General features: G+C 38.3%; 5 protein-coding genes across 5 annotated transcripts; 1 reads left to right on the forward strand and 4 right to left on the reverse strand.

Annotated features, from left to right (window-relative positions):
- LOC18591070 (CBL-interacting serine/threonine-protein kinase 10) lies at positions 963-3,589 on the forward strand. The gene is made up of 2 exons (XM_007016985.2): positions 963-1,222; positions 1,570-3,589. The coding sequence occupies exon 2, from the start codon at positions 1,994-1,996 to the stop codon at positions 3,413-3,415; it is 1,422 nt and encodes a 473-aa protein (XP_007017047.2). The 5' UTR covers positions 963-1,222; positions 1,570-1,993; the 3' UTR covers positions 3,416-3,589.
- On the reverse strand, positions 4,702-7,804 carry LOC18591071. The gene is made up of 4 exons (XM_007016986.2): positions 7,447-7,804; positions 6,746-6,884; positions 5,926-6,059; positions 4,702-5,839 (listed from the first exon to the last, which is right to left on the reverse strand). Exons 1-4 carry the CDS (start codon positions 7,689-7,691, stop codon positions 4,975-4,977), a joined length of 1,383 nt encoding a protein of 460 aa, XP_007017048.2. The 5' UTR covers positions 7,692-7,804; the 3' UTR covers positions 4,702-4,974.
- Positions 9,624-10,518, reverse strand: LOC18591072. Its single transcript, XM_007016987.2, has 2 exons — positions 10,106-10,518; positions 9,624-10,015 (listed from the first exon to the last, which is right to left on the reverse strand). The coding sequence occupies exons 1-2, from the start codon at positions 10,265-10,267 to the stop codon at positions 9,911-9,913; spliced, it is 267 nt and encodes an 88-aa protein (XP_007017049.2). The 5' UTR covers positions 10,268-10,518; the 3' UTR covers positions 9,624-9,910.
- LOC18591073 lies at positions 10,791-15,167 on the reverse strand. The gene is made up of 11 exons (XM_007016988.2): positions 14,162-15,167; positions 13,910-14,022; positions 13,695-13,814; positions 13,535-13,622; positions 12,942-13,033; positions 12,751-12,855; positions 12,228-12,337; positions 11,822-11,909; positions 11,693-11,728; positions 11,505-11,598; positions 10,791-11,242 (listed from the first exon to the last, which is right to left on the reverse strand). The coding sequence occupies exons 1-10, from the start codon at positions 14,919-14,921 to the stop codon at positions 11,515-11,517; spliced, it is 1,596 nt and encodes a 531-aa protein (XP_007017050.2). The 5' UTR covers positions 14,922-15,167; the 3' UTR covers positions 10,791-11,242; positions 11,505-11,514.
- On the reverse strand, positions 16,947-19,106 carry LOC18591074 (CBL-interacting serine/threonine-protein kinase 11). Its single transcript, XM_007016997.2, has one exon. It carries the CDS (start codon positions 18,752-18,754, stop codon positions 17,504-17,506), a length of 1,251 nt encoding a protein of 416 aa, XP_007017059.2. The 5' UTR covers positions 18,755-19,106; the 3' UTR covers positions 16,947-17,503.

Genomic DNA, 21,654 nt, shown 5'->3' on the forward strand with positions numbered 1-21,654 from the left:
TTAAAGTGTCCGTTGGAATCTTGTCATTTGAGCATAACCATATACATTGGCTAAGCAGGTGTTTTTGATCCTTAAAACTAGCCTGGAAATTTTCACTCAAATAAACATTGTTACTCATGATCAGTACCATTAATCTCAGCACAATCCTGATTGCCTTCAAATTAACTCAGGTCAACTTTGCTGAACATATTAAAACTGTGCTCCATCAAAGCCATCAAGATAAACTACTCCACTAATTAATTCCATCCACCTCCAGCGAAGGTTTAATCTACATGAATTTAATAGTAGTAATATCCAAATCATCTCGGCAGCATGATGCAGTTATCAGAGCCTTGTCAACTTTCCTTTTACCTCATTCCTACACAGAACTCTGTTTATAGGCTTATCGGGAACATCAGGAAGGAAACAACATCTAGCTCTAACATCAGCAGCAATTTGTTGATATATAGCTTCAGGAAACTTCATCTTGCAGGAACTCATGTCACTCTTCAATACGGTTCTGAATCTTACCTTCTCTAGACAAGTATATAATGCCCAATTATCTCAAAAAAATAAAGAAAAAGAAGTCGCAATCTGTGGTGACATAAGTTGTTTTTTTAAGCGTATCTCCAAATTTAGTGGCTTCAATCTCTTGAGCTTTCTTATTCATTAATTTCTTAATGCAAGTAGAATTTGTCTAAATTTGAGTCTCATGTAGTACTTGGTATCTGTCTGTTACACACCCAAAAATTAATTAAGACAGAAAAAGAAAGGTAGTCGGGCTGAATTTGGTTATCATGTTCATGGATATCTATTTTGTGGACTTCAAACATGAAAAGGAAAAGAACGAGTAACGCATCCAATCCCACATTGACAAATGGCAATGCCAAACGGCTTAAACCCAAAGACTTGAACTTGAGCAACAAGACAAATCAACAAAAGTATCAGTTGGCGCCCACATGTTTGAGGCGGTCTACGTCTCTCGATTATCGTTTCGTGTGATCAGAAGATTGGGTCTGATTGGTTGTAACAGAGGGGATCCGATGATTCTTAGTTTGATCCTGCTCGCACGAGAGCTTAACACCTTCTCTTGATTATGTTTTTCTCAAGAGAAAAAATTGATCACTTAACTTGTTAGCCAAACCTCTAATCTTTATTTTCGATCTTTCGTCGAAAGAGCTTCCAGATAAGAATATCAAAGTTTGAGATCAGTGTTCGTATGCCTACACACAGAAAAGAAAAGGTATTGCTTTCTTTGATATATTGTTTGGATTGATGAGTGATTCACTGCGGAATTTTCTCTTATTTGATTCTCCTTATTACTGTTCCATATTATGCTTTGATGGTGGGATAATGGTTTGACTGCTTATTTCATTCAATCTACAACGAAAGATCTTTCTTTTTTGGTTAAAATTTTTCCCTTTTCTTTATTTTGCACAGTGAGTGTAGGATATCTGTCTATGCTTGTATTTGAATTGAACTGAATTTCATTTGTGGGCAATTGCTGGAAAGGATGAGTTTTTTTTTTCTGCCATTGTTTACTTCTTCTGTATTTGAAGATAAGCTATTGAGAATGTTTTTTCTTTGCAGGCTTCAGTTTCGATTTGTGACAACTGTTTGCTAAAATTTGATTGAGGGTCCTTCAATTGTCCTTTAATACATACTTTTAGCATTCTGAAGTTAGTTTCCAAAAAGATAAAAAGGCCTGGGAATGCTGAAAGATGTACCTCATCGTTCCAAACTCTATCTTTGAAGTTCATGAGCTTACAGCTTTTCGAGGCCTGACCTTTCTCGTCTTTGATGAGATTGGAGCTATTGATCATGGTTCACTAACCCTCCAAGCACAGAAGCAGGACAGGCCTGTAAGTTTTTCTAGAGTGCCTTATCTGGTAATGCATGATCTTTGTGGAGACGGTTGAGCTCATTCTATTACCAATATCTCCTGCTCTGTAAATTACGTAACTTGTGCTTGCGGGGGTTAGTTGATAGCTCTTTATATTAGGTTTAGCTTGGAATGGAAAATAAACCGAGTGTGTTGACACAAAGATATGAAATTGGGAGGTTACTAGGCCAAGGTACCTTTGCAAAGGTTTACTATGCAAGGAGCATCAGAACCAACCAGAGTGTGGCCATCAAAGTGATAGACAAAGAAAAGATCCTGAGGGGTGGGTTGATTAATCAGATCAAGCGAGAGATTTCTGTGATGAGAATTGCTAGGCACCCTAATATTGTGCAGCTTTATGAGGTAATGGCCACCAAAACTAAGATTTACTTTGTTCTGGAATATTGCAAAGGTGGAGAGCTCTTTAACAAGGTTTCCAAGGGAAGACTAAAAGAGAATGTTGCAAGAAAGTATTTTATACAGCTGATCAATGCGGTTGATTTTTGCCACAGTAGGGGTGTTTATCACCGGGATATAAAGCCAGAGAACCTATTATTGGATGACAATGAGAATCTAAAGGTCTCTGACTTTGGGTTAAGTGCCCTAGCAGAATGCAAGCACCAAGATGGCCTGCTTCACACTACTTGTGGTACCCCTGCGTATGTTGCTCCTGAAGTGATCAACAGAAAAGGTTATGATGGAGCAGCAGCTGATATTTGGTCTTGTGGTGTGGTTTTATATGTCTTATTGACAGGTTATCTCCCATTTCATGATTCAAATTTGATGGAGATGTACAGAAAAATTGGCAGAGCAGAGTTTAGATATCCTAGCTGGTTCCCTCCAGAAGCACGCAGGCTGGTGTCTAAGATGTTGGATCCAAACCCCAGTACTAGGATTTCAATGTCTAAGATTAGGGGAAGTTCTTGGTTTAAGAAAGGACTGAATGCCGAACAAAAAAAACCTGAAACTGAAAACGGGCAAGTTTCTGTGGATATGGGTGCCTCTGGTCCTTGTGGGACTAGCAATGTTGATGCTGAGACTAAACAAGAATCAGTTCAACCTCCAAACATAAATGCTTTTGATATCATCTCCCTCTCCGCTGGGTTTGATCTGTCAGGATTGTTTGAGGGAATGTCTCAAAAGAGAGAAACAAGATTTACATCTAGACAACCTGCCTCAGTCATCATCTCTAAGCTGGAAGAAGCTGCTAGACGTTTGAGATTAAAGGTGAAAAAGAAGGATGCAGGTCTGCTGAAAATGGAAGGGCTAAAGGAGGGTAGAAAGGGGATCTTGTCCGTTGATGCGGAGATCTTTCAAGTGACTCCAACTTTTCATTTGGTGGAAATTAAGAAATCTAATGGAGATACATTGGAATATCAGAAGATATTGAAAGAAGAAATGAGGCCTGCTCTCCAAGATATTGTTTGGGTTTGGCAGGGTGATCAACAACAGCCGTTGCAGCAGCAGGAGCTACAACAAGAGGAACAGCAGCAGCTTCAACAACAGAATGATTCTAGCACTACCTCGGGCAGCAGCTTGGACAACCGTTCTTAAATTGCCAATTTATCATGATTTCGTATGTTTGTACATTGCCATAGTACACTTGTTTTTAGCTCCAGTTTTGTTCTTCCTGTGAGTGTATTACACCGGTTTCAGTAAAATTAGTGTTTTTTTAGCAAACGCAACTGATGGCTGACTACCATTTTACATCGCACTATTTGTACAACATCTCTCTGCTTCAATCTCTCTCTAGCATTTCTAAAACCTGCGTTATTAGATCAATGAATTGGGAGTACTGCTGTCAGCACTTGATGATCTTGAGTGCGATGCAATCCGTGTTCATATTCTTGAATAAATACCCAAGCGAAATACTAATTCACCTGAGTTTTCAATCAGTTGGTTTCTAGAACTTGGATTAAGAATTGCAGAGTCAAGCCACCAAGGAAGAATGGCAAAGGGAACTCATCATGTTGTTCCAAAATCAGAATCATAATCTTCTGCAGCGGCTTTAGAATTACGAACAGAACTTACATGAAACGAAGTTCTCACCGTCAGTCTAACTGACAGTAATTCACATCTGGCACCTGTTTCGTCTCCATTTACTGCAAAGAAAGCATGCAGAGAAACAGAAGGCTGAATGTCCATAACTTATGTTTTGAAAAGTAAATTATATTACTGTGTTCCAAGTAACATCCAACTCAAGCGTCATGGTCACGCTGTTTTATCTGGAATAGCTCTGTTATTTTGGTGGCATAGCTGCTGTTATGAAATGCTATAATTCTGCTTCATTCTTGATTGATGATGGGAAACTGGAATTGAGATTATTTATGGTGTCTGGTTCCAGTGATAGTGATATTAGTGGATGATCCAAGGGCCAAGCGGAGCGCAAACCTACCTGCCTTTTAAAAGATCCTTGGGGCTTGATGAAATCTGATTATTAGGGTGTGTTTTGATTGACGTTGTCAGGTCCACAAAGGCAACAAAGTCAGATGGTAATCATGTGATTGATAGCCGCAAACCATGTAATGAGGCTAATTGTGTCACCAGATGTCTTCCCTTGATTACTTGCCTTGCTTGTGGAGCACTCAGATTCACTGTTGAAGCATCGACAAACGTGCAGTATCTAAGATATTAAGAAAAGGGTTTAGGTGGCATTTCCAAATTTTTAATTAGCTATTTATAGGATTCAGATATCCCATTAATTAACAAGGTAAGGTCAAGGTAAAGTACTTTAAAAATAATGAGTAGCTATCAATTAGAGATGACCCAAAGCAACATATGCAATAAACAAAATCAACTGTAAGTACCTTACAGCCAACATTGTCAAGCTAGAAAATTCAAAATGAAAAATCAAATGAACCTTTTATTTCAGAGGTAAGTTCACTACTAATATACAATGATGTGATTCCCTCATCATCAGATACCGAGGATTGTAATATTTGTTGAAAACAGCAACTACTTAACATTCAAGCAGGGATTTATAGTGGAATTAAAATAAATTCCCTGTTCAGCCCTTCCATATTATTATGGATTAAAAGAATTGCTATTGTGTCCTTCCTTAACCCATCTCTTATTCATCATTAGCATGCTCAACATTCTACACTCAGCAAAGCTTAAGTGAGATCTATGATCTCAGGAGAAAACATAGAAATTCTTCTCTTTTTGCTGTCTGATATGAGTCTACAGGCAGGAGACGGGGTTAATAAATCTATAACCTCGACTTCATGAGCAACAGTAGAGCTAGGGAGTTGATCTTCCAAAACAGCAACGTCAGTTGTCAATGGTTTCTCCCCTGGCTGTCGATCTTCATTGGCTGCCACTACAGCTGTAAATTGCTTCCGACTTGGACATTCCTTCTCAATAATGCTTGTATTGGCACCTTCAGCTGTCTCACCATCGGAAAGGCTAGTAACAAATGAGGGAGATGTTCGTACTGGTGAATAATCGCAATCAAATGGCTGTGTGTGATATATTCCAAAAGTGGATGAGTCCCCTGGTTTTTCATATCCTTCATAAGTAGTAGTCAACAGTTTCTCTCTTACCCATGGTTGTGGACCTACCATGGGGAGGCCAGTAGCTATTGAGGAAGTTTTACTTGTAGGAGAATCAATGAAAACTTGTGGCTGTATATTATGTACTCCAAGAGTGGATGAGTCCACTGGTTTTCTTGTTTTATATTCTTCAATGTCTTCAAATTCTTCATGAGAAGCCTCATGAATGCTGCTAAGAAAATTATCTGCTGAAGCATTAACCACTTCATCTGGATATGTTTCCCAAACAGTTTCACAAGTATCATTGACTTCATCATATTCATCTAAGTTATCACAATCATCTTTGTATTCAAACTCATCTTGTTCAGTATAACAGGGAAGCTCATTCATTGAGCAAACTTGAACTTTCATCTGCTCTGGCAAGCTAGGGCAACAGGCAGAATCCTTTCTGTATTTGGTTGAGAAATAGTTTACTGTGATGTTCAAGCTGATCAAAGAGCAGCATCACACGTTGGTCAACTGATCATGAAATTAAGCAAAACACTATTACTTGGATATAAAGCAAACATATACCTCTGCCAGGCAGGGAGGGTGAGCATCGTATATGCAAGTTTGATCTTATTGGCTACTCCAGATAAGGATTTAAAAGTTGCAGCTGCTTCCCTCACAGCCACCGATTCTTGAGGGTGCTGCCAGGCCCACTCAAACTGTAGGCATCAACCCATTACAAAAATTTTATATGTTAGAATCAAACCATGGAGCAGAGAGGTTACTGGACAGTATATCTATAATAAAATCTGGAAGATCTGAAAATTTCAAAATTTGGGAGCATTGTTCACCACTCAACAATGTGTCTGAGGTAAGATGAACTTCTTAAAAAGTGTCAAAAAGCTGCCTTTTCTGAATTAAAAAGAAAATACCAGAACTTTCTCTCTCATTGCCTTATGGCTCACCACTGAAAAACCCAAAAGGGAAAAAAGGAAACCAAATTTCATAATGAACTAGACAAAAACCCAAAAGGAAAAAAAGCCTAAAAGTTTCCTGCCATGGCCAGAGTTCATTGAGAGTGAGAAGATATTCTGAAGCAGACACTGGAATATGATTTTCAAATACCATAAAAATCAAAGATGATCCCAAAGCATGAAACAGCAAGGCAGACTGTAGCTGTTAACCCCAAACAAAATTCCTTGCTACAACAAGCAAGGTGGAATTTTGAATCCATTTACCCGAAGAAAATCAACAAGGGTTAAATGATACAACTTGTGAGATAGACCATTCATATGGTATTTCAATCATACCCTGGCAGTTTTTGAATAAGGTCAAAAAATAACTTCAACAAATCAACGTACAACCATGGTCAAGACAATATAAACAATTAAAAAACATATATTACCTGAAGAGCAGAGACATTAGTTGGAAAGCCATAAATGCATATAACCATCTCCCAGGGGCGTTTGCTCTTGGTCCTCCAAGCACCACTTCCTATTTCACCATTGTGCTGCCTTATTCGACGCCTTGGGTTCACAGTAAATCTGCAAGTGTTCAACACTGCCATTAGATAAATTGTTGAAACTTTTGCTATCTTGAATTTTTAACTAGAGGACCTCAATTCAAAAGAAGAGCAACTTGCATGCCAGTATTATTTCAACGATTCATTAAACCAGATAGAAATAGCATTTATATATGTATTCTAAGTATTAATGAACGAAATATGAACTACAAACAAAAGGAAAAGCTGAACACAAACAAATTGAGGGAAAATAAGGGTAAAATTTTATCCCAAATTTGAATTTACAGATCAGGGCCAAGGAAGAATCGAGTTAAAACTGAATAAACTCTGGAAAGCACCAACTGATGTGAAAATGAATCAAATCAAAGCCTTTTACATGCTATGTATAATTCAATACACTGGACAAGTACAAAATCATAAAAGCTGAACCTTAGAGCAACAAAAAACTAGAAAAGATCAAATCTTTCATACTGAAAGACAAGAAGCAAAATTACCCATTAACGTTGAGACAAGAAAGAAACAAACAATGAAGGGAGGCAATCAGCCAGAAGATTAAAAATAGGAAAAGAAGAGTAGAAACTGACCCGATATAGGTGTGGCCTTTATGGCGAGGGGAGAGAGAGGTTAAAAGATAGCAAGCGAAGAACCCTTTTCCTTGTTTGCCCTTATCATCATCTCCAGACTCTCTAATTTCCTCTGCTTTTCCTCCTTGAAGATCTCTTGACTTCCGCCGCTGCCTGTAATAGTTGATGAGGGTTTCCGAGCCTGCTGCTTTCCGCTTTCTCTCTCTCGCTTCCTCACCATTTGGGGCGGTTTTCCCTTTCCTCATCTCTCCCGGACTGGCAGTCTCACAGTCCCACGGACAATGGATTAGACTCGACCGTTGAAGTTTGGCCCTTTAAAACTAAGAGTAGTACTTTATTTCTTTTTCTTTTCTCTCTCAGAATGAAAAAATGCACTCTTTTATAGTTCTAGGAAATATATTGCTAGTATATACAAGATCTTTCATTTGAATCATAAATTTTCCATTAAAGAAAGTTTGATTTAAAATTTAAAAATATATCTCTTCAAATAATTTATTATTTTATACCTCGACAGTAAAAGTTTAAAATTTTTATTATTGTATAAGATACTAATAATTTAATTATTTAATTCCAAGGTTCAGTTTCTCTTAGTTAAAACATAAACAATTCTGGACAAATTGGTCCCCTTAATACACCGCATCATGGAATTTAGTATAATTATAAGCAAATGGTTTCAATTCCCGGGCTTAGCCAAGGAATAGGAAAGGAGATTTTTTAAGCAAAGAAGGGCAAGAGTGAGTAGAAATCTGTGAAAAGCTGCAGCTTCATGACTCTGGTTATCCCAGTCCATCACAAATAACATGGCGGATGACTGAGTTTATCATCCTCGAAACCTGTATCTTGTCTTCGATCCTCATTGTCACAGCAGCCAAACGAGTTGAACATATATCAGCATGAATCCACAGGAGCAGAGTAGATTCTTCTTAGCTATAATCATCTACTTTATGAATGCAACATTCTTGTTTTGCAAAGGTAACATTTGATATGAGAGACGAGGCTATGTTCATAAGCATTACAGAAAGATATTTCATACTTTGTAGTTTCTATCATGTTTCATTTCATTGCATCAACTGCCATTACTTTCATATACTCTCAAGTAAGCTGATAAGCCCATAAAGACGAGGTATTAAAGACAGTATCAATGTATCGACTGCCTGAATATTCATGATTCGTACCAACTTCATTTAACTCAGAGAATCCAGTTCCATTGTTGAAGTAGCTGAAACATCATAGATGATTCAATAGCATCCATTTACTCTGTATGGAGCACACAATTCATAGAAAGCTTCTCTTATTAGCATCTTACCGAAACAATTGAAAATGTTAAGTTTTGTTAGAACAAAAGGGGGGAGAAAGAAAAGAAAGGAGGGGGACAGTTTACGGAATGTATAGAGACTGCTGGGGGAGATTATGAAAGAGCATATGAAAACCATTCGAAGAAACAAGTACAGTAATGCAATATCCTGAGTAAGATCCTTCATCAAGAGGAAAACTAGTTCGTAACATACACACCAACTATCTAGGATGTTTGCATTGTACACTTGTTAACCATAAACAGGAAGATAGAAGAAACCAATGCATAGCTAAAAACATGGTCTAAATGACAAATTGCAAATCTGCAACCTCCTAAACCCGATATATGAACAGACAATCCAGAAACAACAACAAGAAGATCCTTAATCACAGTAAACATTTCAAGTTTCCATGAAGCAGCAAGTGATGGATTTGGCTACATTTCCACGAACAACAGTTGCATACAGGTAGCATGAATTGCTTCATTTAAATAACTTGCCAATCCTACTGCTTCAATAAAAGCTTTCAAGCTTGAAGAGACCAGTAAATCAACCTGCAAAGTTCTGACCCCTCCTATAACACATTAAGATAATTACACAATTATGATCCCATTGAATGGTGTCCTAGGAAGCTGGATCCAAGAACACAGTCATAAGCTTTCACATTTTTTCACAAAAATGGTTAGTCGGTAGCTTATCTAGACATCAGAATCCTCTCAATTCATCAGCTTGACACCAAAATCTTTGTAGCCGGAGCAGATAGGCAAGGAAATGAAAAAAGTTCGACAATTGACAGTGACAGGAAGACTAGGATATAATCAGAAACCTATTTGAATCGATAAAGTAGCATTAAAAACAAAAGCAAAAACGACCATATTCTGCGACTAATATAACTCCCCATAAATTGAGAAGAAAGTCCATTTATTTACTGTCAATCTCAGAGTCAAGTTACAAGTAGAGTAAGATCTAGGATTTATATACAACAGCAGTTGTTGGAATACAGGTAAATGCTACATCCTGGTAACAATTTGCAATCACCAGCGACAACAATAATAACCGCACCAAAGGGTCAACAACAGCAAAATCAATGTTGGTTTTTGCATAAGATTTGTTGAATCACCCAATCAAACCTGTTCAAATGTAACCAAAGAAGAAAAATTTGAGGAAGGAGATCAAGTGGAACGCTTTGAGTTTGAGGAAACCAAATGCCTCCACAAGTAACGACCACTTGCCATGTCAACACATGTCCAGAATCCTGATTCTATAGCTGTCCGAACCTAATCAAAAGGGATTTTTTATTTTTATTAATATTATTACAGGAGGAAGAACAAAACAGAGATGAAATGCAGGGAAGAAAAAGTAGCAACCTTGGAGAAGGCAGAGAGGGAGTTGTCGTCGTCGTTGATGTTGGTGTTGGTTTGGGGTTCATCTTCATCGTTAGCTTGGGGCTGAGATTTGAGGTTTCTAATGACGAAAAAACCGGCGAGAGTTGCGGACAAGAAAATCAGGATCAGCCTCAGCGGACACATCTTTCCAATTCCCAAACCTTCTCTGTCAGAGTCCCTCGATTTTTTGTGGCTCCTGTGAAAAAAGAAGAAATTTCAAAGAAGTAATGGGGTGGGTTGATTGTCGATTATTGGGCGGATTTTAGGGTGTGGTTGAAGTTTTTGTCAAACTTTGCTGCCGTATTGGCAATCCATGACACATTTCTTTTGACGGGAAAACGATTGTGGAAAGAGCCAACAAGTTGAACTTTTTTACGTACTCCAACTAGGATGCAGTACATATATTTGCGTTCGACCTACCTAATGAGTTAAATTAATGAGAAGAAGATAAACGGCAGGCATTTGTTTATTGAATTAAAAAAGTACTTGCGGGTATGCCACCAAATGAAGCATGGTTAACAGCTTAGGCAGCCATGTTATGTTGCTTCTTTCCATTGACAAATTGGTGTCATCACGTCCCACAAGCATTCAATTTATGGGGTATTGACAAAGACTTCCATTCACCTCCCCACATTGGCACCCATCGGGCTTTTGGCAATCTTTTGACTAGTATAATTCAATAGCATTTTTAGTTAAGCACTCTCAGTCCATAGCAATTTTACCCTACATAATTCAATAAGTTTTCACCTTTTAAGGCAATAAAATTAATTGAATCCACAGTTTCATTTTGGTTTCTTTTGGAAGTACAAGTTCATTCCAACATCTGGTAGCTTCTAATCTGTAACTTTATCATAGCTAGAATAGATCTCATCCCTCAAAGAGAAGAACTAAATAATTTCTTCTGATGCTATAGAAGGACCGACGAGCCACCAATACCTCTTTCTATAATAACATCAACTCCTGTTTAGCTTCTTTTGCTGATTGAATATACTTCGAGCTGACAATGACAAAGGCAGGTCGACAGGTCATGTGATATCAAATCCAGTCGTACCCTCTGCCTTTTAGTTTTTCATCTTGCCAGTTCCAAGTCAAACAGTTAAATATGCAGTAGGACACGTCCTGCAAGGGAATAAGAGTACAATTCAATAAGCAGAAGAGGCAAGAGAATGAGTTGAGGTTAATATATAAGACGTGCATAAAGCTAGTTAGAAGGTAACTCTGTCTAATTGGAAGTGATTCAGATGCATTGGTTAGTAGATACCAGGCAATTACAGGAGACAAATAAAGTTCTGATCTAAAGAAGCCCAAAATTTTTAACTTAATAAAGTTGCTAGTTAGAAATACAGAAGACAAGCAAATGAAAAAGAAGCAAAAAAACCACCTGGCTAGAATTAGAGCTTGGCAAACCGTGCAATCTTAGATAGGACTGTTCTTAAACTTCGGATACCAGCTCCAGATTTTGAGCTCACCATCATCTGAAATAAATCCAAAATCCAATTATTTAGGCCCCTTCTGACTGACAATAACTCACAGAACAGCATAGAGGGAAACAAATGTGTTTCTTCATACCACAGGTTGAACTACAGATCTATGTGCCTTGAGGCTCTGCAAAACCAAATGGTTTTTAGAAACTGGTTAGTCTCAAAGGAGAGGATGCAAATTTTAATGAAAATGCACACATAAATGCATAAAGTTCACCTCTTCAATTTGCATTGCACGACGTGCCACATCAATTGGGAACACTGTATCTGTCTTGGTTAAGACAATCTGGTATTTTGTTTGAGATCTGTACATTAATAAATGAAAAATCAACAAAAATAAAATACATGCCACGCTACTAATGAGGTTTATGTTCTCCTAGTTACAACTATAATACCAGATTGATACATTGAGAAAATGGGGGCAGATATCAAGTTTCTTCTTACTTCATGCCTTGTGCATTTTTATGCGAATGAAATAGAATTACTCACCTTTCCACATGGTGGCCAGAATACCAAATACTTCACCAGGTCAAAAATGTGAGGTGGTGATTGCATGGATCATCAATTTAAACTTATAGCCACCAGCTCAAAAATCACCAAATTAAAATTGAGAGAATGTTTACCTTTCCATTAAATCAATGAGTTCATTATCTCTAGGCTTCATGCCCCACTTTGTGTCAATGAGAAGGCATACTCGTTTTAGACCAACTCTTGTCGAAACATACTCCTTCACCTGCAAAATTTTAATGACAAGAGGTTGGGTCATACTTAATTATTTTTGACAATAAAGAAATTAACAAGGAAAACCTTTAAGCCTACACTCAGATTCTTTAACTAAGTCACTTCTCAATGTTCAACTCAGAAAACACTCCAAACCAATAATTTCAACCTTCCACCATTTAGAGATACTTACCAATCATACACACAGAACTTGCCTAACACTTGAACAGTTCAGCAACAACAGACGTCTACAATGTCCGACTACCGACCAAACAAGTCAAACCTATCTAGCAATCTGATAACTGGTGACAGTCACATAGTAATTCTGGTATTCACCACCACCGAGGTGTTAAAATATCCTAGATAGTTGAATTAAAAAACAAGGTGGTTGCAGGAAAAGAATGGATTCAGATATCATGTACTCACTAGCTCCTCCCATGCCTCCTTAACTTCTTCCTTTGCATAGGCAAAGCCATAGCCAGGCAAATCAACCAGGCAGAGCTTTGATCCCAGCTTGAAGAAATTAATGGTCTGCAACAAAACAGCTTTTGTAACCATTGCAAATGGAGATATTCCCAGGAAATTGTAAAAATAGTTTTTATGAAAATTGACAGCACCTGAGTATGGCCTGGTTTGTCGGATGTCCGTACAACACCCCATTGTCTGGTGAGTGCATTAAGTAGTGATGATTTCCCAACATTTGACCTCCCTAACAAGGGCAGTAAAGATGTGTCATTTCTTGAGATAAATATACATATATAAACTTTCTAAGACTATAAAAAGCTGTCATATGGGACCTCAAAACAAATATTGACCAGATAGTCTACAAAGTCGCAAACCAGCTTAACAGAGACTAACAAGACAATCCCATCTCTCCAAAAAATTTATTTAACATGTAAGAAAGTACAGACTGCGGATAAACAAAACCCTTCCAGCAATTTCATTGTAATCCACCACAGAGTCTGAGAACACAGTATGCTATAGTTTTTGGAGTACACCTTTCCCACGTGAGACTTAAAATAGCTATAGACTGAGAACTAAAGACTTTTTCAATTGGTGGTGAGATATGAGAAATTAACAAGTAATAATGGGCAAGTAAACTCCTCTGAAGCCATAAATCTAACCAAACAAATTCAACAAAAAGAGTGTCCAGTAGAAAACTGCAAACCAGAAAATCATGAAGGAAAGAAAGAAAATTTCAGCTGTCTACCTGCAAATGCAATCTCTGAAGCATCAGGAGCTGGAAATGATGATGAAACCTTTGCAGCAGCAAAAAACTGCAACTTATTCCTAAATATCTGCAAAGAAATGGATCATAGATGAAAACAGCAGCATCTTTTAGCTACTCATCACTTTAATCACAAACATACATTTTCCTCGATGCGTTCCCTTTCAGGATTGGTAGAAAAAGGGATATTGTCTAATGGGGCTGAAAGCTCAGTGTTGTAGCCTGCTCTCTGGATCTCAATTGGACGTCTACGGCCTAACAACTGTAAATAAGAGTATCAAGAATCAGAATGCAAGATAATGATGGCATGAAAAGATGTGAATTTAAACATCTCAAGGCTTTGCGCATTCAAATTACATTATCTTCAACAAAGGAAAGGATGGAGGGACTGGGCTGTATTGCACGGAATTGTGCATTTCTTGACAAGGCAGCATTTTCCTCCAAATCTTTTTTCTTCTCTTTTGTACTTTCTGGACAGGAATTAAGAAACAGCAACGAGAAGGTCAAAAGAAATCTACTTAAACTCAAACAAGTATAATTAGCAGAAGGAAGGGCATTGCAAATATAAAAAATCCATACATGTTGGAGAAAGTGTAAGGAAATACCAACCATCAATAGCAATGCCATCATCTAGCCGCTTGTTTGAGATATCATAAGGATCTAACCGAATTACCCGCTTTTTTTTCCTTGGCTGATCATCAAGAACTTCTGAATCATTATTTAAGCTTTTCTTATCCCGAACTGTTTTCTTAGCAGAAGTTAAAGCAGAAGCATTGGAGCTGTGATCCAAACGCCTTCTTGAGTTGGCTTTGGCTTTGGGTTTGGCATGTTTCTTCGATGAATCATTTGAAGCACTATCCATTTCATCTACCTCTTTTGCACTTCTGCCTACCTTCTTAGCATTACGAGAAGTAGCTTTTCTAGTAGAAGTAGCATCCTCTAGTGTGCGAGAAACCCAGATTGAGCGAATTGCTTTGTCATTGCCTTTTCTCCCTCTGCTCAAGTCGCCATTGACCATCTTCTGCTGCTTCTTAGATGAAGCCTTCCTACCGGTTGCCTCTACATTCTCATACGACATTAACTGCTCAGCATCAACTCGCTTCCTTCTCCTATCAAAATTTACAGCTTTAGTCTGCTTTTCCTCAAAATCAACCTCCCCGTCATCACTTCCTTCTACAACTCCATATCTATTATTAGTACTACGTTTTCTACTCTTAGAGCCCGTACTGGAGCTGCGCTTCCCACCAATAACACCACCCTTTCCAACACTGCTTTTAGTTCCTTCTCTGTAAATGTAATTCTTAGGTTTCCCTATGACAGTCTTTAGTTGCTTATTCAACTTACGCCTTAAGCCTGCCTCTCCAGACATTCTCAACTTACCACTTCACCAAAACCAAAAACCAATTGGTTCCTAGGAACAAAGTTGGAAAACTTTTAAAACCCGGAAGATGATATCGTACCTTTGCAACAGACTTTCTTCAGTTCATTTGTCTCCATGAACGGCTAGGCTACCTATGCCGCTCTCTGTTTTGTTTGCGTTCACTGTCCATGGTGATTCTGCCCTACTTGGAAGTTGGAAGAGTAGAGTGGAATGGGGCCAGACTTTGCAGCTGAACAATTACTCGGACCAAACACAACTTTGGACTAAATGCTTTCCTTTGCCGATAGTCCTAGCCCATGCATTTTAGCCACTGGGCTTTCTTTCTGAATTTGGCCCACTTGTTGGTGGTTCCCAGAAGTATTTTATTTTAAATTTTATTAATTAATCTTATAATTATTTGAATAAATTTTGAAAATATTATCTATACTCGTATCTTAATATCCTAAATACTATTCAAACACATTAATTATCTGATTTACCAAGTCAAATTTTTCAATCTGACCGTGGATTCTCGATTAAGTAACCCAAACCCAAAGAAATTAGATTGCAAATCTACAATATTCAATTGGATTAATATTTGATGCTCTTGCCACCGCAATGTTTTATTATTTTGGAAAAAAATAAAAAGTTGATATTAAAACTTAATACCATTTTGGGACCTTAGCATTTTGAAGGAAATAAAAGGTAGATTTTTTTTCTTTTATCTATTGTCAGTATATCAAATATTAATTTTATTCAATTTGCTAGTAAAAGTAACAAACAAATTATATTTGTAATATATATAATCGAATTTAAGGTACGAATACCCAATATAATTCAGATATTTAGATAATTAAATTTAGGTATAAGATGTTTGATGGGTAATACTTGTACTCTACTCAAATTTGAAACACGTACTAAAATTTATACTCAAATTGATCTCAAATCCAAATAAAAGATATAAACTCTATATAATTGAGCGGGGCACTGTAAATATCTGGATAAAAATTACCGTGGACATTCCTATGTGAAAAGCTAGTATTAACAATTTAGCAATGTGTGAATAGAAAGAAGAGGAGAGGAGAGGAGAGGAGAGGCCACCAACCAAACCAATATTCCAAATCCAACTTACGACGTGAGCAGTGGCTAGAACGCTTCCAACTGTTTTGACGAGCATTCCTAAGACCCAACTCAGGTTAAAACTTTCCCAACATTAGCAAAGAGATTGATCAATAAGACAATAACATGGAAGCATGTGCTTTGAATTTTACAAACTATATTGGAATACAGCTTTGACTACAATGTAGGAAATTTAAAAATTGTAGGATCATTGCAAGTGGCCAAGAGGACAATTTTCCTCCATTTCAGCCAATCATTTGATTGTGGCAAAAGGGTCCACGACCAACATTTTGATTTGCTGCATCATTACTTGCTTTGTCAGAAAATCATAGAAAAGGTTGGGTTAATCATGAAACCAAAGAGCATTTTGGGTACCCTTTGCTTGAAATTGCTTTAATACTCTTTCAGTACATTTCGGGTCTCATCGGATTCTGTTTTCACCTCAAGTTGTTACTTTGTTACATCTTTGTTTTATCGAAGGATGGCAGGACAGCAGGCAGCAGGCAGCAGGCATGGTAAGTAGTGCAACTCCTGAAATTTCACCAGAAACCAATAATTGAAGCCATTTATAAAGGAAAATATACAGAACCTGGGCCGCCATGAATTGAGCTGTGCTCAAAGAATTATGTACTCCTTCACCAACAAAACAAGCCTCCAAACAAGGTGTCGTTTTATCTATAATAATCTATGCTAACATTATGCCCATTACAGCTTAGTAAACAATCATTGCTGATCTGCCTTCAAATATTATTACTTTATATGTGAACATTTTACCTTTACTATTTGGTACTAACCAAAATCCAATGTTTCTAATTTAATACTGTCCTTTTTCGACAAGAACTTCGCAGCACTCAAAATTTGAAGGATCTAAATCCGAATAAAAAGCGAAAAAGAGTACTGAATGTGGGATCTATAACAACCAAATAGTGTTTACATAGAAAGAATAAGTAAAGCAAAAGAAAAGAAAAATTGTTATAGAAGATACACATAACATTAAGTAAGGAACACAAAGACATGGGCAAACACTCATGACTCAGAAGAAGAGAAAATAAAACAACAGACACACAGATGAAATGATGGAGATTGCCATCCTTCCATTATTTATTCTCTTTTTTGCTGCCCTTATATACACAAAAAAGAAGTATATACAAGAGAAATATAATTGTAACAAAACATATGTTGGGGAATTTTGTTAATCCATGAAAAGAAGAAACAAAAACACCCCATTACACCAACCTCACTCATCTTTATTCCAAATTGCTGCTAACATACATACGACCGCATAATTGTAACTGCTTGTAGTAATCTTTACCTCTCTTCGAACTTGGGAGATTCATGCTCTCGACAAAAGTCAGTTCTGTCTTTTGTTAGTGTATTCCTTCAGACACCATTTTTCCCTTTTTTTTTTGGATTGAAATACACCTATAATGGAATTAACCACGCGCTCCTCACGCGTGAAAAGGGTGGGATTTTCAGTTGCCGGTCACCTGGTTTTCCGTCAGCGCAGGTCTAATCTTGTTGTTCCAAGTATCATTGTAGAATTGGGCATCGCCGCCTGTTCTCTTGGCTTCTACGACAACGAGTTCATCGGTTAACCTGTAAACCACAACCGCTATTGCGAAACTTCCATTTTGCCCCTCCAATTCAACGCCCATTTCTTTCTTCCTCCTCACCCTGAACTTCTCGGCCTTGGCGACCTCCTCCACTTTTTCCACCAATTTCTCAGGCGACTCCCTTGATATGAAGCGTTCGCCGTCACTGACTGAACCATGGGAGTTGTCGAACAAACCGGACAGGTCCAAACCGGATGAGAATGATATCAAATCGAATGCGTTCAGGCTGGTAACCTGAGGTTCATCCTTGTCAACCTTGTCATACTCTTCATGGAACTTGGGTTCCTTGTAACCCTTCCTGAACCATGGGTCTTTCAGGATCTCATGAATCGTGATCCGTGTCTCCGGATTCGTGTCCAGAAGCCGAGACAGGAACCGCCTGAGATCGCTCGACATCCATTTGGGACACCGAAACTCACCTTTGTAGATTTTCTTGTACATAACCATGAGATTCGGATCATTGAAAGGCAAGTAACCCGCGTTCAGCACGAAGAGGATGACTCCGCATGACCACACGTCCACCTTAGCTCCATCATACCCTTTTTTGGTCAAGATCTCCGGTGCAACGTAAGCTGGGGTGCCACACAAGGTGTGCAACAGCCCGTCGGGTCGGATCTGATCGGTAACGGCGCTGAGACCGAAATCGGAAACCTTCAAATTCCCGTTCTCGTCAACGAGAAGGTTTTCAGGTTTCAAATCACGGTGGAAAACCCCGCGGGAGTGGCAGTACCCGACGGCCGAGATGAGCTGCTGGAAATACTTACGGCTGAGATCTTCGCTGAACCTTCCTTTAGCAACCTTAGCAAACAATTCTCCACCTTTGATGAATTCCATCACGAAATAGATCTTAGTCTTGGTGGCCAAAACCTCGTACAGTTTGACGATGTAAGGGTGGTTCAAGCGACTCATGATGGAGATCTCCCGCTTGATGTTGGACATCAAGTTGGTGCTGGACAGCTTCTTTTTATTGATGACCTTAATGGCCACGCTCTGCCCGCTGCGGACATTTCTGGCATGATAAACCTTGGCGAAGGCGCCGCACCCCAGGAGTCTGCCGAGCTCGTATTTTCCGAACAGGGCGTTTTCTGGGAAATGTTCGATCTCTGGCATGGGTGGTGCAGCCAGAGATCGAACCGGACGAGCAGGTTCCTTCAGGAGGAAAAAAGGATTAGTGTAAACTCGGCGAGTGGGAATCAAAGATTGATTTCCCTGCCCCTGATTTCTTTCAAAACAAACGAAAATCGGAGTATTTGCTTTAGAGAGATGAACGTTGCAGAGTTGTGTAATAATTGTGTTTTGAATGGACAAGTTTTCCTTCAAAAGTTGAAGGATTCTAGAGGGAATGCGTGTTTGACGGTGGAAGTTTCGGGGAGGGTGGGTAGCCTTGACTATTTATTGCCTTACGGGTGGCAACTTTCTCTTTCCATTACGCGGGACTCTTCCGGACTGTGTTCACCCCCGTTTCCCATATTTTCATTTTTCTTTTTCCCTTTTAATTCTTTTTTAGACAAAAAGGGCGGTCCTTGTCTCGGACGTGGCGTGTGATTATTGGGAGAGGGAGTTGACAACAGACAAGCAACCCGTTGAGGTTTGCCACGACGGTTTCCACCTCATATAAGAACTAAATAAAAAAAAAAATTGAAAACTTAAAATAAGTGAAGTATTTCAATCTCCTACCAGCTAAGTAGAAGATTTTAAAAAGGTAATGGATCTGATGCCAAAAATATTGAGCCTTTGCCTGTGAAAATTCAAATCGTTTGTCAAATTTTGATTAGTTTGCCATTCTTTTGGACACCAAATGTGAAATGCAAGACAAAAGGGGTAGCCTAGCCCCAATATGAACAGCGAAATGTTTGAAACAAGCTAAGCGGCAAAAAATGTATTGGTAGGGACATTGAGAGTATATATGGCAGCAGCGAAGGTGATTGGGTCATACGCTTAGGCCCTGGCTCAGAAGTGTCGAATATCACTCTAGCAAGCATCCACGACTTGGACTGTTAGGTTTGAAGCTGTGAAGAATTGGACCATTGTGTTCCTGGGTTTAGCTGTACATCATCCATCGTGATCTATGTGGCAACGCTGAGCATCATTACTCTTTGCACTACTTTATGTATAATTCTTCAAATTCAATGGATCGTACTTTGGTGTAGCATCGTTTAATACATATATCCATTGCCTCGTATACAAATAATTCACCAGCTGCTTAATAGATTAGCATCTCTATCTATATGGGACAGAGCTGACTCAGCCACACATGAGCTTAACTTGGTGCTATTTTATGCTAATCAAATAGTTTATTGTGTTGAACATTTAGACCAACATTCGCTCGTCGGTTTAATTAATACCATTTTAAAAGTTTAGAATTTGAGTTAATCAATTCTTTTAAAAAAATAATTGAAATCGATTGAATGTTAGCTTAATATAAAAGATAATTTATCATGTTAGACCTAGACCGACAGAGGACGTTTAAGATTTTATAATTTCTTTTTATTTTTTTTTAAGTTTATCATTTTGTCTTTATCTTTTAAAAAAAAAATTATAATTTTGCTCCAATAACATTATTTTGATATCTTTGAATATGAAATTCGGACTCCACCATTGGTGTTATATGTAGTAGATTCATCCTGTCATTGTCAGGAAAACTAAATTGATTTACCAACAACATCAATTTTTTAAAGAAAACACGAATGGTGTACTTTGCTTTTATACACTACTACTAGTATATTACAAGCTCAAAATGCAAGGGGTAGGTAGTCCTTAATCGACATTCTGCCTACTGGCATTTATACGAAACTAATCAAACAGACGAAACCTACATTTTTTAAGCATTCCAGGGCAAGAAATCTTTGCAAGTTGTAGAATAATTAGAATCATGAGCAACACAGGATTAAAATTGTTAGCTCCATGCAGAGGTTTCATTTTGTGGGTGACAAATGACAGGTTTGCTTTGATATTTCGCGGAAGCTGCTGCAAGCTAGCTTAGCCCTTAGCTCTTAGCTCCCCCTTGACTATCTTTGATCCATATCATCAGCAAACCTCTCCACTTGTTACAGTCACTTCAACTTCAAAGTCCTCCCAGTACGACTTGTCGTTTCCTTCTTCGATGATTTGTCCAAAACTGCTTGGCCTGTCGAGCCTATTTGTAGAAAATTTCACGTGAATAATGGGACTGCAGGAAAGAAACTTCTCCTCTGTTGCACTTTGATTTTGAAGCTTTCTACAAAGGCAAACGAACATCGCATGTTTCATGCTTGAGAATCTGGGTGGACATTAGACTCGCTTGCCCCCCACACCCTGCGAAGACAAAAATCTTATTAGCTTTTGAAAGCCGAGAAACAGTCCAAATCGCCATGCGTCATGGGGATTCCATCCCTAGTTTCTTTAAGCTAGGAGTCCGTCTCACAGTTATTGCTGGGAAACTGATGGAGTGAGGAGCACTTGCCATTTGGGTCAAGTAGGTGGCCTACTTCTACTTTTGATGTTGATTTCCCAAGTGCTGGACCCATATATGTTAAACACCCAGACTCTGTTTCTAACTTATTAGTGCTGGTTTCTTACGAGTTAATGGCTTAGAGATATTTACTGTCTCCAATATTAAACTAAGTATGGGTAAGAAAAAAGTACTTAATCTGAAATATTTTACATTCGAGCATTTAGTTCAGCAATTGATGTATAATCTTCCTATCTTAAGAATAAGATTCGAATCACTCTTTTTCAATTATGAAAAAAAAAACCTGAAATATTTTGCCAAGAAATGGTTTCTACTGCCATCGTTACCATGGCTGAGCCAACACATGAACAGTTTCAAGGCCCCAACAATTAGGAAACTCCTCTTCCAAGTAAACTGCGATGCCAAGCCAATCGATGTTTGTCTTGTTTTTCCTTCCTTTGAAATCAAGCAAAACTAATGTTCCATCTCTCTAAATCTCCTGCCGACGCGTGGGCCAATCTTTAACTGCAAGCCACCAAAAGTAAAGCTGAAAAAATAAGGTCTAGAAGTGATATCAAAG

The sequence above is a fragment of the Theobroma cacao genome, chromosome 9 (genome assembly GCF_000208745.1).
Source record: "Theobroma cacao cultivar B97-61/B2 chromosome 9, Criollo_cocoa_genome_V2, whole genome shotgun sequence".
In the NCBI taxonomy this organism is placed as follows: domain Eukaryota; kingdom Viridiplantae; phylum Streptophyta; class Magnoliopsida; order Malvales; family Malvaceae; genus Theobroma; species Theobroma cacao.

Coding starts and splice junctions, on each gene's coding strand:
- LOC18591070 (XM_007016985.2), top strand. CDS start 1,994: ATGGAAAATAAACCGAGTGTGTTGACACAAAGATATGAAATTGGGAGG.
- LOC18591071 (XM_007016986.2), bottom strand. CDS start 7,691: ATGAGGAAAGGGAAAACCGCCCCAAATGGTGAGGAAGCGAGAGAGAGA. Junction 6,060..6,745: donor CTAATGTCTCTGCTCTTCAG/GTAATATATGTT, acceptor TGATGCCTACAG/TTTGAGTGGGCCTGGCAGCA. Junction 5,840..5,925: donor ACCCTCCCTGCCTGGCAGAG/GTATATGTTTGC, acceptor CTCTTTGATCAG/CTTGAACATCACAGTAAACT.
- LOC18591072 (XM_007016987.2), bottom strand. CDS start 10,267: ATGTGTCCGCTGAGGCTGATCCTGATTTTCTTGTCCGCAACTCTCGCC. Junction 10,016..10,105: donor CCCTCTCTGCCTTCTCCAAG/GTTGCTACTTTT, acceptor CCTTTTGATTAG/GTTCGGACAGCTATAGAATC.
- LOC18591073 (XM_007016988.2), bottom strand. CDS start 14,921: ATGTCTGGAGAGGCAGGCTTAAGGCGTAAGTTGAATAAGCAACTAAAG. Junction 14,023..14,161: donor TGATGGCATTGCTATTGATG/GTTGGTATTTCC, acceptor ATTCCTGTCCAG/AAAGTACAAAAGAGAAGAAA. Junction 11,910..12,227: donor CTCATTGATTTAATGGAAAG/GTAAACATTCTC, acceptor ATTAATGTACAG/ATCTCAAACAAAATACCAGA.
- LOC18591074 (XM_007016997.2), bottom strand. CDS start 18,754: ATGCCAGAGATCGAACATTTCCCAGAAAACGCCCTGTTCGGAAAATAC.